This window comes from Stegastes partitus, unplaced genomic scaffold, assembly GCF_000690725.1.
Source record: "Stegastes partitus isolate 25-593 unplaced genomic scaffold, Stegastes_partitus-1.0.2 Scaffold289, whole genome shotgun sequence".
Lineage (NCBI taxonomy): Eukaryota > Metazoa > Chordata > Actinopteri > Pomacentridae > Stegastes > Stegastes partitus.
Genome location: NW_007578020.1, coordinates 103,682 through 116,687, shown reverse-complemented (window position 1 = coordinate 116,687; position 13,006 = coordinate 103,682). Strand labels below are relative to the sequence as shown.

The 13,006-nt window shown below is 43.9% G+C and overlaps 3 protein-coding genes across 4 annotated transcripts in view; 2 read left to right on the top strand and 1 right to left on the bottom strand.

Moving 5' to 3' along the window:
- Positions 1–3,450, top strand: part of iba57 (iron-sulfur cluster assembly factor IBA57) — a 5,255-nt gene extending 1,805 nt beyond the window's left edge. Inside the window, exons 2-3 of the mRNA XM_008282883.1 lie at positions 2,283–2,632; positions 2,755–3,450. Of these exons, the coding sequence (XP_008281105.1) occupies positions 2,283–2,632; positions 2,755–3,146 (742 nt within the window). The 3' untranslated portion in view covers positions 3,147–3,450. The remainder of the gene's footprint in view (positions 1–2,282; positions 2,633–2,754) is intronic.
- Positions 3,451–3,461: 11 nt separating this feature from the next.
- Positions 3,462–6,431, bottom strand: jmjd4 (jumonji domain containing 4). Of its 2 annotated transcripts, XM_008282881.1 has the most exons (7): positions 6,190–6,431; positions 5,529–5,614; positions 5,286–5,451; positions 4,737–4,862; positions 4,394–4,661; positions 4,096–4,242; positions 3,462–3,987 (listed from the first exon to the last, which is right to left on the bottom strand). In XM_008282881.1, exons 1-7 carry the CDS (start codon positions 6,327–6,329, stop codon positions 3,652–3,654), a joined length of 1,269 nt encoding a protein of 422 aa, XP_008281103.1. In that variant the 5' UTR covers positions 6,330–6,431; the 3' UTR covers positions 3,462–3,651. The 2 variants fall into 2 exon arrangements, with proteins under 2 accessions (XP_008281103.1, XP_008281102.1); XM_008282880.1 differs by lacking the exon at positions 6,190–6,431 and having other exon boundaries at positions 5,529–6,183.
- A 33-nt stretch (positions 6,432–6,464) lies between these two features.
- On the top strand, positions 6,465–12,577 carry snap47 (synaptosome associated protein 47). The gene is made up of 5 exons (XM_008282882.1): positions 6,465–6,485; positions 6,611–7,132; positions 7,288–7,796; positions 8,095–8,219; positions 10,795–12,577. The coding sequence occupies exons 2-5, from the start codon at positions 6,636–6,638 to the stop codon at positions 10,939–10,941; spliced, it is 1,278 nt and encodes a 425-aa protein (XP_008281104.1). The 5' UTR covers positions 6,465–6,485; positions 6,611–6,635; the 3' UTR covers positions 10,942–12,577.
- Positions 12,578–13,006: the final 429 nt, after the last annotated feature.

Below are 13,006 nucleotides of genomic sequence, written 5' to 3'. Positions count from 1 at the left end.
ATGTGTTCAGTCAGACTCTTAGTTAAAAGACAGTGTGGCCTTGAATCACCAACCTGTAGAACACTGTTTTTCTGATTTTGTAGCTCATTTGATGGATATTTCTCACCTCCTGTTCATTTTGTAGCACCTGAAGGGGGGAACCCAGTGGTAGGCTACTTCTGTAGTCTATTTAAACGTTTAGTCAAACTGTACTCCTATGTGGGGTTATATCATATTATATCCCTAAACCACAACATTTCTGGACATCTGCAGCTGTATTGTTACGGGTCAGAGAGTAACAGAAGTAAGTCGACCTCTGTGCAGTATCACTTAAATGTTAGATCATTTAGCAATAATCAAGTAAATCTGAGGTGACAAGTAGAAAATTTCCTCTTATGAACAATCAGAAACAAATACCTTAGAAAGGCTATAATAGTGAAAATACTGTCCCCAAAAGTAGAAATTCATAGCAACAACAGTGAATACACCTGAGACTAGTTAGGTTAATATCCAATGAAGCTACAGCATGTTTCCCACAGGGGCTGAAAATGAAATTGTTTGACGACACAAAGATGAAAAAGGATACAGGCAGATAAGTGGCCAACTAAAAACCTAGAAAACACAGTTACAGTGATAATCAGGAGATAAAGAATGAGTCACAGCTCCACTAATCAGAGCTGCACTGCCCATGACCCCATGAGAAGTGAGCTGCTTGCACAATGTGGCTGTAATAAACAGACAGGGACGTGCTTCAGACTCACACATGATGTTATCAATGGACATCAGAGCTTCTGTGACAGTGCAGTTCATCATCCATCACAGTGGGCAAGAAAAAAAAAACCTGCTGCAAGATGAAACTTCCCTACAGAGCGTGAAAACAAGCCTGCTAGATGTTGGGAGCACATTGGGTGGTCAGATAAGGCCAAGGCAGCTTTATCTGGCTCACATGGGGTCCAGCATGTTGGGTGTGAATATGGTCAGCACTACCACAGTGAGTGTATTGTCCCTGCAGTGAAGCTGGATTGTGATGATGTGGGGAAAAGTGCAAAAGTTGTTGGGTTGATGACATGTAGGTGACGACGCCATGGATACCAGTGGATATCCTAAAAATACTAGCTGACAAGATGACTTCCAGGCTGCAGAAACTTGGCAGAAGCAGAATATTCCAGCATGATAATGATCCAAAGCAAACCGTCACACGAAAGGCTTTGAAGAAGAAAGACATGAAAAGAGAGAGTTAGAGCAACACAACTCCTCCAGCAAAGAGCAGAGGAAGAATGGCAGAACATATCTCCAGATTTGTGTGCCTGTGTTTCCAATATAGTAAACCTAAACGTTTTGTTTTTAGGTTTAAAGAAGAGTAAAAACTTTACTGATCAACTTGGAAGTGTTGTTATTACTGGGAAGTGGCAGAATTTGGTATCGTGTGATGTTGAACAGGGATATGCTCACCTCTGGACACCGACTGACATCCACAGTGGCGTTGTCACAAGTCTTTATGTGTTCTGGATGTGAAATGGGAGTTTTTCCTTTGAAGGAAATGCCGTTGTAGATGCACAGAATGATTCAACTTTATTGGTAATTCATTTTGCATTCTAAAGGCCGACTTTGTCAGGAGGGAGGTAAATGCACAGTCACTAAACATTCATCCAAAGTACAGTATTAGCACTCATTTAGCGAAACAGTGATCCTCGTTAAGCAGCAAAATAGAAGAGATGAAAAAATACAACCCGGCATCATCTTTGCAGCAGCTAATATGGTCACATGAGAAAAAAAACAAGTTAAAAGGTGATATAAATAATAAAATAGCAAGAAAATAAATACTAATTTGTTAGAATGGGTCTGTAAACTGGGAGTGTCTTGGTTCCTGCAGCAGTCTCCTCACAAACTGATGCACAAAGGAGTTACTTAGCCTGATACATTTAAATTGCGGGGCTCTAAATCCATCTAAGCAGCGTGAAAGATCAGGATAGATACCACCAGCAAGTCTGAGCTGGCTCTTCTTGTGAGCTGAAAGTCCAACAAAAATGGATAGTAAAAGGCACATTGTCGTAGGAAGACTGTTATTGTGGATATCTGAAATGTGCACACTGACAAGAAAACAACCACTTTGGCTGTTAAGAGTTAAAATGTCCTGCCGTAACACACCTTTGTGGTTTTATTAGCACATGGACCACAGGTGTTTCCCATCATAGCTCCCACAACGGTCACCTTACCAGACAAACTAAGTGAAAACACCGGCGCGGCATTTCAGGGTGGGTTTTCCTTTTATGAGGCACTCAACTTGCTGTATTTCCTTTCAGTCTAAAAGAGGCAGAGGGAGGACACGGTGTCTTCCTGGAATGTGACAGCACAACAAAGGACTCCATCTTGAGACACTTGAAGGTGTACAAACTCCGCAGGAAGGTCAACATCGGCCCCTGTCCAGACCTCGCTGTGTGGGCGGTGCTTTCGCAGCAGACCAGCCGGGGTCAAGAGGTCAGTGAACCTGAGCTTTCCTCCCCTGAAAAGGCTCTGGTATGGGAGGCTGATCCTCGAACTCAGCAAATGGGCTGGAGATTGGTGTTGCACCAGCAAGTCGACCCCCTGGATATAATAGCATCGTGTCAGAAAGGAGACACAGAGGAGTACCACAGACATCGCTATACGATAGGTAACACCACACCAGCTTACAGATTGCATTAGAACATGAAGTAAAATAGATTTGTCTGAGCACGTGCTCTAGAAATTTTGTGACAAGTGTTGTTTGTTTCCTCTGCTGTCATTGTTGCCCAGGACTTCCAGAGGGAGTCAAGGACCTTCCTCCTGGGGTGGCCCTGCCGCTAGAGTCAAACCTCGTCTACATGCAGGGTATCAGCTTTAGCAAGGGCTGTTACATCGGCCAGGAGCTTACAGCCAGGACTCATCACACTGGGGTGGTGCGGAAGCGCCTGATGCCAGTGCGCTTGTCATCTCCAGTCCAGGACCTGGAGGAAGGTGCCGCATTGCAATCGCAGACAGGCAAGCCAGCTGGGAAGCATCGAGCAGGCGTAGGGGAGCTGGGCCTGAGCCTAATCCGCATGGCTCATGCCAAAGAGGTGTTGACGCTCAAATCTTCTGACGACTCCACAGTGACACTTGAGGCCTCTGTGCCAGACTGGTGGCCCAAAGATGTCAAAAGCAGCTGAAGAGGAGGATGTTTTAACATTCCCTAAAATGTGACATGCTTCAATCTGACAGACTTCTCGCAGACAGAACACGGCGTATGTTACACTGTCATTGCTGAACCGCTATGTGGCACCCATCCCTGTTTGTGAGTATTTTTGTTTGCAATGAAACCTATTTTAGAGTGATTTTCCTAAATTGTAAAGTATTATTTATCACAGAGCCTGCTATTTCACAGAAGTGTTGTATTTCTCTACAAAAGGATCCACCAACCATGATGCACTATTGGTGGTTATTCAATAAATATGCAAAATAGCAAAACAAAAACTGTTGTTTTTTATATTTATGTGTTTATTTATCCTTTTTATCTTTCAGTGCAAAAACAATCTTCAGACATTCAAAAGCAACATTTGAGATTACAACTCATCTCAACACATACAATCGTCTTTTTATTTTGCACCAGAACAAATTGGCACTTTTCATTCAAGCTATTTCCAGGTGGATGTAATAGTTGAGACACTGAACAGATTACTCCTGGTAAAGGAGATGCTGCCCTCTTGTGGATTGAATCGTGTCTCGAATTTGCTGTAACATGGTTTCCGGCTGCAAAGTCAACGTCGAGTGATCGAGCCGCTTAAAGTCTTCATTGCACAGGAGACATTCGATTATGTGAGCCACTCTTTGTAGGTCAAAGGCAGCGTGGTAAGGTCCGAGCGTGGTGAGGGTCTCTGAGAGATGCCGTGAGTACTCGGAGGGATCCCCAGAGGAACAGGCATTCAGGAAAGCCATTCGGTTGTCGGCGATGATTTTCAGGAAGGAGGCAAATTCCCCGTAGTCTATACCAGAGCAGGCCTTCATGATGACCTGAAAGGAAACGCACCCAATAATCGCCATTATGTTATTATACTGTAACACTCTGCAGCATATTTTTTCAGAAAAATAAAGTTGACTGAACAGTTAAGTGCACAGTACCTGGCAGTGCTGATGCCATGAATCCATCGTGTTCCTCCACTCATCTATCTCCTTCTGAACAGACGACAGCTCATTCTGAAGGAACTGCCACATTATGTCAATGTTGCAGCCATTCAGCCAATTATGGTTAATAGAGATGGTATCTTCCTGCAAGAAAACCATTAAATTACATCAGTGACACTTCTTACACTTTCCTACATCCATAATAAAGGAGACTTCTATCAGCATTACATATCATCTGATCGATTATTTTGCTCTGTTTCAACTACTTTGATATGCTCCTCGGTGCAGTTCTTACCAGATTATAAACTTGATGATGCCAGCCGCTGGGCACGAAAATGATTTCACCAGCCTCTTGAATTATTTCAAGAGGCTGACAGGCTTCTTCGGAGTGCGGAAAAAGGCCTCTGTCTCTCAGTTCAGCTGACGTGATGTCGTACGGGAGGTTGCCGTGAGTATCTCGTAAAAAGTCCTCCTGACCTGGAGGATACAGGAGCCACTTCTTCCTGCCACAGATGTTTGCAGACCAGCTGTAGGAGCGGAACACGTCGGCGTGGAACGGGGTCCTGGTGACGAGGGAGAGTGTTACACTATTATCTATACGTGTGGGTTTCGCCAACATTATGTTTAGTTTTTCTTACCATGAGCCTTTCGGTCCCATGTAGACAAACCGGTAGTCGTCCACTTCAAGTGTATCCCAGTATTCATTCAGCCAGTCAGAAGAAAAGAAGACCGGAGTGGTGTAAACATTATGTTCTGGAAAGTCCCTGGAGAGCAAAATAAGGTTCATCATATGTTGCATATGGTGCAAACAATTCAACTTAGAAATAACTCACTTCAGCTGTAAACAGTATTTGTAATTGTAGATATTCAAACTTGCATTAGTCACACCACCAACTGTGGATATGCAAAATGGTATTTCTACTAGTCTTAATGTTCTTTGGATTTTGAAAATAATGAATATCTGTCATTGAGATTATGACAAACAACAAATTAACTATGAACATCTGAATTTTTTTTTTTTCCTTGCAAAGATTTCCACTGCAGGAAATGCAGTTGTGGATACTGTTCAGTTTTATTTTAAGCTTTCATTGACATTCCTTTTGCATCACACAACTTACTACTACAGTTCACATGCATAAGTCCCTGCAGCGCCAACACTTCCAGTTAAATTAGTATCACGCTGATACCTTGACATGTGCCAGTCTTTAAGATAGAGGCATCCTTTGGGTGATGAGTGTCCATTCTGGATGTATTCCTTCCAGTAGTGTATAAACTCTTTGAAAGGCATGACTTGCTTGGGGTTGGCATTGTATTCCTTTGCGTTGCAGTTTGCAACAGGAACAGGAGTCTCGTCTGTGTGAAACAATAACAACAGATCAGTTTACATGATACCAGTCACTGAAGCATTGATGCACAGGAGGCGTATTTACCAAATTCCTGCAGCAGTTTCTGGAAGTTCGGTTTCCCCTCCTCAGTCACCCACTGTCTCCTACACTTCCACTCCTCTGTGAACCTTCTGGAAAACATACACGGGTGATTGGGAAGCAAGTACTTCTTGAAAAACTTGGAATAGCTCAGCTCCTTGTCGATGTAATCTACAAAATGTGAAGACCAAAACTGCTCATACGTCTGCCTGGGTATTTTGACCAGGCTGCTGCAGTTACGGTACGCCTCCCTGTCCATGGTGGTAAACAAGGCTGGCTAGCTAGCTAGTTAGCTAGCTAGCTAGCCAGTTAGCTGTCACGGCTTGGAGACGCTGAGGGAAAAGCTAGCGGCCAGGTTGGTTTGCCATTACACAGCGAACGTATTCTCACTTTTTCCCCCCCGTCAAAATTGAAACCGTTTTGGCTAGAAAACAGAGAACACTACGCTAAAACGCATTTTCTTCTATTTTGACAACAGGTCGCTGCTAATGACAGCAACCGGACGACTGCAGCTTGTGGCTCCTGAACGACGCGAACATGATGCCGTCGAGTTCTACATGTTATCAGCGCTTTATAAATATGTCATTTCGATTTCTTTAATACGAATAAAGCCTTAGCTAAATCCCAAACCGCCGTCCGAGCTAACGCTAATTATTTTCAGCAAAACCTTGTCGTGATAGTGTTTGATGCCAACAGAGTCGGACAGTAAATACAGACGCACTCTAGTCTGACGTCACTTCCGTAATAAACATCACAGTTACTGAGAAGACAGCGAGGTAACGTAATGCTCAGCCCAGTGTTCACCATTACTGTGGTGTGGAACTGATATCATTTCAAATGTTATAAAGGTTATAACGTCGTAATGACGCCCGTGTGATGCGCTCAGCTGGACAGAGAGCTGGAGTTGTCAGTGTGAACGCCTCAGCTGAGCTCATCTGCAGCCTGGATTACACTCTGGACAAAGTATGTTCACCATCAGGACAGAGATCACTCAGCACAACACGCTCATGATGTAGATTAAAGCAGCACCAGTGATTGCGTGTGATTCATGTTTATGTAACACCAGAGCTGGTTTGTCCTTCTTCCAGGTGAACGTCTGTGTCTCCTTTCAAAATGAGCCGGGACGTTGCCATCCACAGCTGGCCTGGCTCCTATTACATCAACAGTGAGAAGCGGTGGGAGAGTGGAACCCTGTCCCTCACCAGAACCACGCTGCGCTTCGTCTCCAACCAGAGTAAGGAGAGTCTCGCCAGTTTCCGTCTCTCCCGGATCATGGAGATCAAGATGGAGTCGTCTAGTTTCATCTTCAGCACTCTCACGGTGCTCGAAGAGGGCAATGTGAAACACTGGTTTGGTTCTCTAAAGCCCAACAGGGTGGTGGTTTATAATGTGCTGGAGCATTTCTGGAGAGAACGCCTTCTTTCTCCCGGTTCAGAGGCCCGAGGAGCTGAGTGTCAGCCCTCTAAAGGGAGAGAGCTGATCAACCTGGTAGCAGGAGCCCAGAGAAGACTGGAGGACACTGGGAGAGTCCTCAGCCACCAGGGAGAGCAGTTTGACAACATGATGCAGGGTCTGGAGAAGATCGACTCTGACTTGGGCGTGGCTGACAAGTAATTGTCTTAAAATATCCTTATTTATTCAATGTTTGCTCATGTCTTGTTCATGTTCTACGCCTATGTTGTTAACTGGTATAACTTAGCAGGAAACAGGCCTAATTAAATGGTAACATGGCTTTTTTTCTGGTCCTGACTACTTTGACTTGCAGACTTCTGTCAGAACTGGAGTCTCCCTCCTGGTGGCCTTTTGGTAAACTCCCCTGGAAGACTCAGCAGGAGGCCAAGGCCGAGGACGCAGCAAGAGCTGCTGCTGCTGCTGCTGCTTCAGCAGCGAGAGGTTCTAGTAGGAACAAGGTGATCAGCAGCATCCCTGCTGTCGTGTCCAAAGGTGGAGACTCGGACTTGAAGCCTGGTTGCTTGCTAGTGCTGGTGTCCTCACTGGAAGTGAGAGACACAAACTGCCAACTTCTTCACCGATTTGAAAGAAATGAAATTGACGAAATCAGAGTGCACAGTCCCTATGAGATCACTGTTAGACAGCGTTTCATTGGGAAGCCCGATATATGTTACAGGTTCCTGTCTGCCAAGATGCCAGAGGCGCTGTCAGTGTTAGAGATGCAGTACAAGAAGAAGGTGGAGTTCACAGGCGAATACACGGCTTTCAAGGCGACTCCTCTTTCATCTCCATGTGACCCAGAAGGGACGAGCTGGAATGAAGGTAAGGAACAGATCAAATGAAGCCGCTGTGAGGTCGGTGTTGTTTCTATGCCTGCAAAAGTTTGACCACTGAGTGGCAGCAAAGGTCTATGTTTCCATCGTTATGTATTTATAAGTGTGCAGCCACATGTAAAAACATTTCATCATAGTTATTGGTGTCTCTCCTTGACAGAAATGTATTTTCATGAGTCAGTTCACCCCGATTGCCTCAGTTGCTGTACTCTGAGTTTACTGTCTGGTTTCCTCATAAACAACATATGCGCTCTGCACTTTTTCACCATCTCCACCCATGGAGTCAGGTTTGCTGCAGAAGTGCCAAGACACAGAGCTCCCACTGGAGGTCCCAGCAGGAGAGCTGTCCCAGTTGCAGGTGCATGTCCTCCAGCCATCTGTCAGTCAAGCTGAGGCCCAGGAGCTCAAACAGGTGAGAAAGTTGGACTCTGACTGCCTGACTGCAGAAAATATGACTGCACCATTGTGGAGATTTCTCATGTTTGTGTATACTAGACAAGTAATACAAATGAAAAACCCATGTGTGCAGGCAGCAGATTTCTCATGGTGTTAGCTGTTATCGTAAATAATCCTATGGCTTTAGCAACATGTGTTTTGATATTTCCATTCCAAACCACAATACACTATAATGGCTTTTATTTTTCATCCTGTATGTTTAAAATGTTATTTGGTGAGACCGCAAACCAAAGTCCATCCTAGTTTTAAGAGAGGAAAAGAAACATGGTCAGTTATTTGGCCAGACTGTACAGTGTCTTTCCATTCAGAGCCGCGCTACACGGAGAGCCGTCACAGACATGGTCTGTGGTGGCAACATCTACACAGTGACGCAAATTCAGACCTATGATTCGGACAATTTTTTCTGTCTGTGTGTGTGTGTGTGTGTGACTCACTATTACAAGTTGCTTAGGCTAAGATACTTCATGTAAAACTTTCAGCTAGGTACTTTTGTTTAATCGTGCCATTACCATTTATCACCAAAGTTCTATGATGTGTTGCCAAGATCATGCGATAGCTCACCTGATACAGACAGAATAATGTAAACACTCACAGCTAACAACTAACTAAACAAATACTGTAAACACTGGTACAAATGTGGTGACTGCCAATCAGAAGTTCACCCAGATTCACTCTGAAAGGCAGACGGCGATATGTGACGGTTTATAAACCTGATGAAGAAGCATTCAGTGTTGTACATAAACATTCAGCCTCGACAAACTCTACTGACAGAGAAATAGTTTTGAACAAGATATGTGCTGAGTACGAAGCAACATGACAGATTTATTTTATCTGTTAAGGACGGCAGCCAAAAACATAAAGGCTGCATTTGCCAAAGAAAAAGAAAAACATGCAAATTCAAGGACAAAGAGGGAAAGCAGTCAAAAGTTGAAACCTACAAGTAAGATATGATTCACAGATACTTTATAGTGGTTCTGATAAATCCGGAGCGTTTGCGTGCGGCCTCATGTGACTTACCTTTGTTGAGGTGTTTTCTACTTTGGTTTAGTTACTTTTTCGTGATAATTTTTTTTTGTCTACGCACTTCACAAAATTATATCTCGACTGAGTCATTGTTATCACATTATAGCTAAAATTTAGTAAATTATTGCGCACAATAATAATCAGCGGTTCGGCGTTGTTTTTGTCTAAATAATCATTTTTCAAATACTTTTATCGGAGCGGTAACAACCCCGGGCCAATCACAAAGCGTGTTTATAAATGGCGTATTGTCTGCAGCTGATAGTGGTTCACATTTCAAAGGCTGCCAGTTTTGAGTGAATGCCATGCGTCTGTACACACCCTGCTCTTAACGTAACTCATGTCGAGATTAGAATCTACTGTGGAGCAACTTGTACAGAGGGTCACTCAGTGTCATGTCCTGAACTAAGTGCGGTGGCAAATATTCCCCTTTGTGTCAGTATTTTTATATAATTGTTATTGTTTGAGGTTGGAAATTCCTGCTTGTTCGCACCACAAACTGGTTCACTCAGGAGACTGATCAGGGCTCATTGTTAGTCCTGTGCCCTGAATTAGGCCACTAATGCACAAGAAACTAGCTCATATATTTTTCTGTTACTTCCAGCCTAAATGTTTAATTTTAGGGCTTTCTACATGACTTAGGTGCTCTCGCCTTTGTATAAGCAGTCGCTAAAAATATTCATCTTCTGTGTTTTTCTATGACGCACCAAAACTCTTGTGAATGTTAACTGCAAGGTGTGATTCGGTAACGTCGTCCCAGTTTAAACCGTGAAGTCCTGAGTGAGTGAGCGCGGCTGTTCCTCGGTGTGTATTGACATACTATCTGTTTTTCGCTGGGCTGCCTCTGGCTGTTTTTGTGCTCAGTTGAAATGTTCACATAAACCAGCCAGTGAAAACTGACATAATGTCAGTGGCTGTGCACGAGGGCACGTGTAGCATAACATAATACTAGTTTAGAAGCCGTGGTGGTGGGGTTTGAAGTACGTGTTTATTAGGTTTTGCTTGGCACATCGCAGTGTATTTAAGCTGTTCCATTAACCATAACATATACAGTTGTGAGGCCGTATAATATAGTCGCAATATCCCTTAAACCCACTGAAAGTAGAAAACAAACAGTATTGTATATCAGTGATCCCAGGAGACGAGCCAAAACTGGGCTCTACGTGTGTTCTCAAGTTTCATGTGCAGGATGAAATAATATCACATGAATGACTTATTGCATCGAGGTTGGTGTTGAGTTATAGCATCACCTTCTGATGTGCAGACGGTCAGCAGCAGGCTGTTGTCTTTGTAAGCAAAGTGAAGAAGATGAACTCAGAACTAAAGCCACTGCTCCTGACCCCGTCTTTACGCCCCTCCACATGTGGTCCACAGGCTTCACCCTGAACCTAGTTTCAATATTTAATTCTTTTATTTCTGCCTTGGTTCTTCGTCAGCCATGTCTTCTGGAGATTAGTGTGGAGCTACTTAAATAAATGCCTCCGTTTGCAACTCACTGCGTGTGTGTGCAGATGCTGATGCAGCTGAAGAACCTCGCCCTGGAGGCAGAGACGGAGCTGGAACGGCAGGACGAAGTTCTGGACGTCCTGACGAGCTCGACGGACCGAGCCACCATGCACATAGAGAAGCACACCTGCCGCATGAAGAGACTGCTGTAGCGCCGACAGCTCAGGAGACGCACGGTCGCCACGTCCCTTCTGAGAAAACAACGTACTGTACGCCTCCTCATTGTCCACACGGTATCGGTACGATTCTGGAAATAAAGCTGTAGAGTCTCGCATTTAGTCCGAATAGTTCACAGGATTTCTACTACATGTGATGGTTCAGCATCAGTGGTTTCTAGGAAGTACAGCAACGTTCACTTAGCGCTCACCAAAATACCTGAAATTTGCACATCAGTGATTAATACAAGATGAGGATGTAGGAAATGTCTCATATTGACAAAAGCTGACCCTTATGTCAAGTCAAATCGAAATAAAAACAAAGTCTAAACGTGTGATTGAGACAAATCCGCCGTCTTTGTGAACAGTAGAACGGTTCTCCCTCTAAATGCATGACCTGCACCTGCGGCTAGTGTTGCTACCGTTGCATCTGGCTTATATGCTTTTAGCTACATGGCTTTTTGAAAACACATTTTTAATTTTTTTTGGATGTAGAATAAGGAAACAATAGTTCTGTGGGAGGGAAGGCAGGCGTTACTGTAAAACCATAATGGACACAGGAGTAGAATAAAGGTTCATCCCTCACTTCGTGCTTGGCTCGGCCTGATAGATCCCCATGAAAACATGTGTAGGGGAAGCTAACGAGAGGCCACACCCGCGTCAGAGTTCTAGCTGCTGATTGCTGGTGTCACCTGAGCGGGAGCTGAGGGACTTAGCATGAAACCTCAGTGCATGCCACGCGCTCCCAGCAGGTGAAGGACGACGAGTCTATCAGAGGAGACACGCAGCAGCTCGAACCAGTGAAGAAGAAAAGGGACGAAAGAAAGACGAAAACAGCTGGAACATTTACTGACTCTGCACAAACTAATTCAAAACAAGCTGCATGTTGTTTCTGTCGGTGTTATTTACCAGACGGGTGTAAGGGTGACGGAGAAACCGGATTTCATTATAGTTGTTTTTCTCCAATTTAGATCTAAGGTTTAGATTATAGACTGACGGGTGGAGTTAGCCGGTGTCTGATGATGTACTGCCATTCTTCCTTTTTACAACCTGTCCCCGTTAAAAGCGTCTTTCTCAGGTCCTCGGCGTCGCTCATCCTCTCTGGACGGCGTTCCCCTGTGGATAAACGTTGCATGTCTCAATACTGCTGCTTCGTATCGCACCAAGTGAAAACCAGTGTATAGCAGAAGACTGTAAATGTGCAATTAAGTTATGGAACAGAATAGAGAACACTCCCTTTTATTTGTTTGTTTGTTTTTTAAAGACTATTATCATCAAACTACTTCACATCTACTGTACCTGCCTGACACTATTCTAGATCTGTATTATCTGTAAATGACGCGTGTGCTGTAGTTCTGTACTTTGGTTGTGCTCTGTCACCACTGTGAACTCGTACTTAGCCATTAGCTGAACTTGAGATATCTGTACCGACTTTAAAAATGATCTCAGTGCTTCTTTTTGTCGATAATGATGATTTATCTTGGCACAGGATAAACGATTAGCTTTAAATATAAGGGAAGTCTGTCCGCATCGTCGTGAACATCGAATGAATTCCTTTTTATCAGCTTGGAAGTCGTCACCGTTTGAAGTCTGTAATGGCGTTTAATTTGCAATAAAACTGAAGTGAGTTCGAGGTCTGTTTGTTTACTTTGTGTTTTTGTTAAAAGCCACTGCGGTTCCCCTCTGCGGGACATTTTAGTCTGTGTTGATTGTCATGATGGTCATCCCAGGAGCTTCAGGAAAAACAAAACAGCAGATGAACTCATCTTTTTGGTCCACTCACAGTGCCTCGTCAGCATTTTCCAGATGTGGCTGTTTTTAGCAACAAACCTCTGATGAACCAGCAACAAACAGCCAAAGAGTTCTATATTTATCAGGAGTTAATTGATATCAACATCCTCAGGGCAAATTACACCAGTGTTTTGTTCATTCTAACTATAGCTGTGCTTTGATCGCCGTCTAGTTTATCTAAAAATAAATATTTATTTATCAGAGGATGAAGTAGTCGGGGTCAGAGTGAGAGACAGAGAAGATGTTCAGGTCTGGAATGGAAATGCTTCAC

Coding starts and splice junctions, on each gene's coding strand:
- jmjd4 (XM_008282880.1), bottom strand. CDS start 5,781: ATGGACAGGGAGGCGTACCGTAACTGCAGCAGCCTGGTCAAAATACCC. Junction 4,863..5,285: donor AAAGACTGGCACATGTCAAG/GTATCAGCGTGA, acceptor TTTGCTCTCCAG/GGACTTTCCAGAACATAATG. Junction 4,243..4,393: donor ATCATCAAGTTTATAATCTG/GTAAGAACTGCA, acceptor GTTTTCTTGCAG/GAAGATACCATCTCTATTAA.
- snap47 (XM_008282882.1), top strand. CDS start 6,636: ATGAGCCGGGACGTTGCCATCCACAGCTGGCCTGGCTCCTATTACATC. Junction 7,797..8,094: donor AGGGACGAGCTGGAATGAAG/GTAAGGAACAGA, acceptor CCATGGAGTCAG/GTTTGCTGCAGAAGTGCCAA. Junction 8,220..10,794: donor AGGCCCAGGAGCTCAAACAG/GTGAGAAAGTTG, acceptor GTGTGTGTGCAG/ATGCTGATGCAGCTGAAGAA.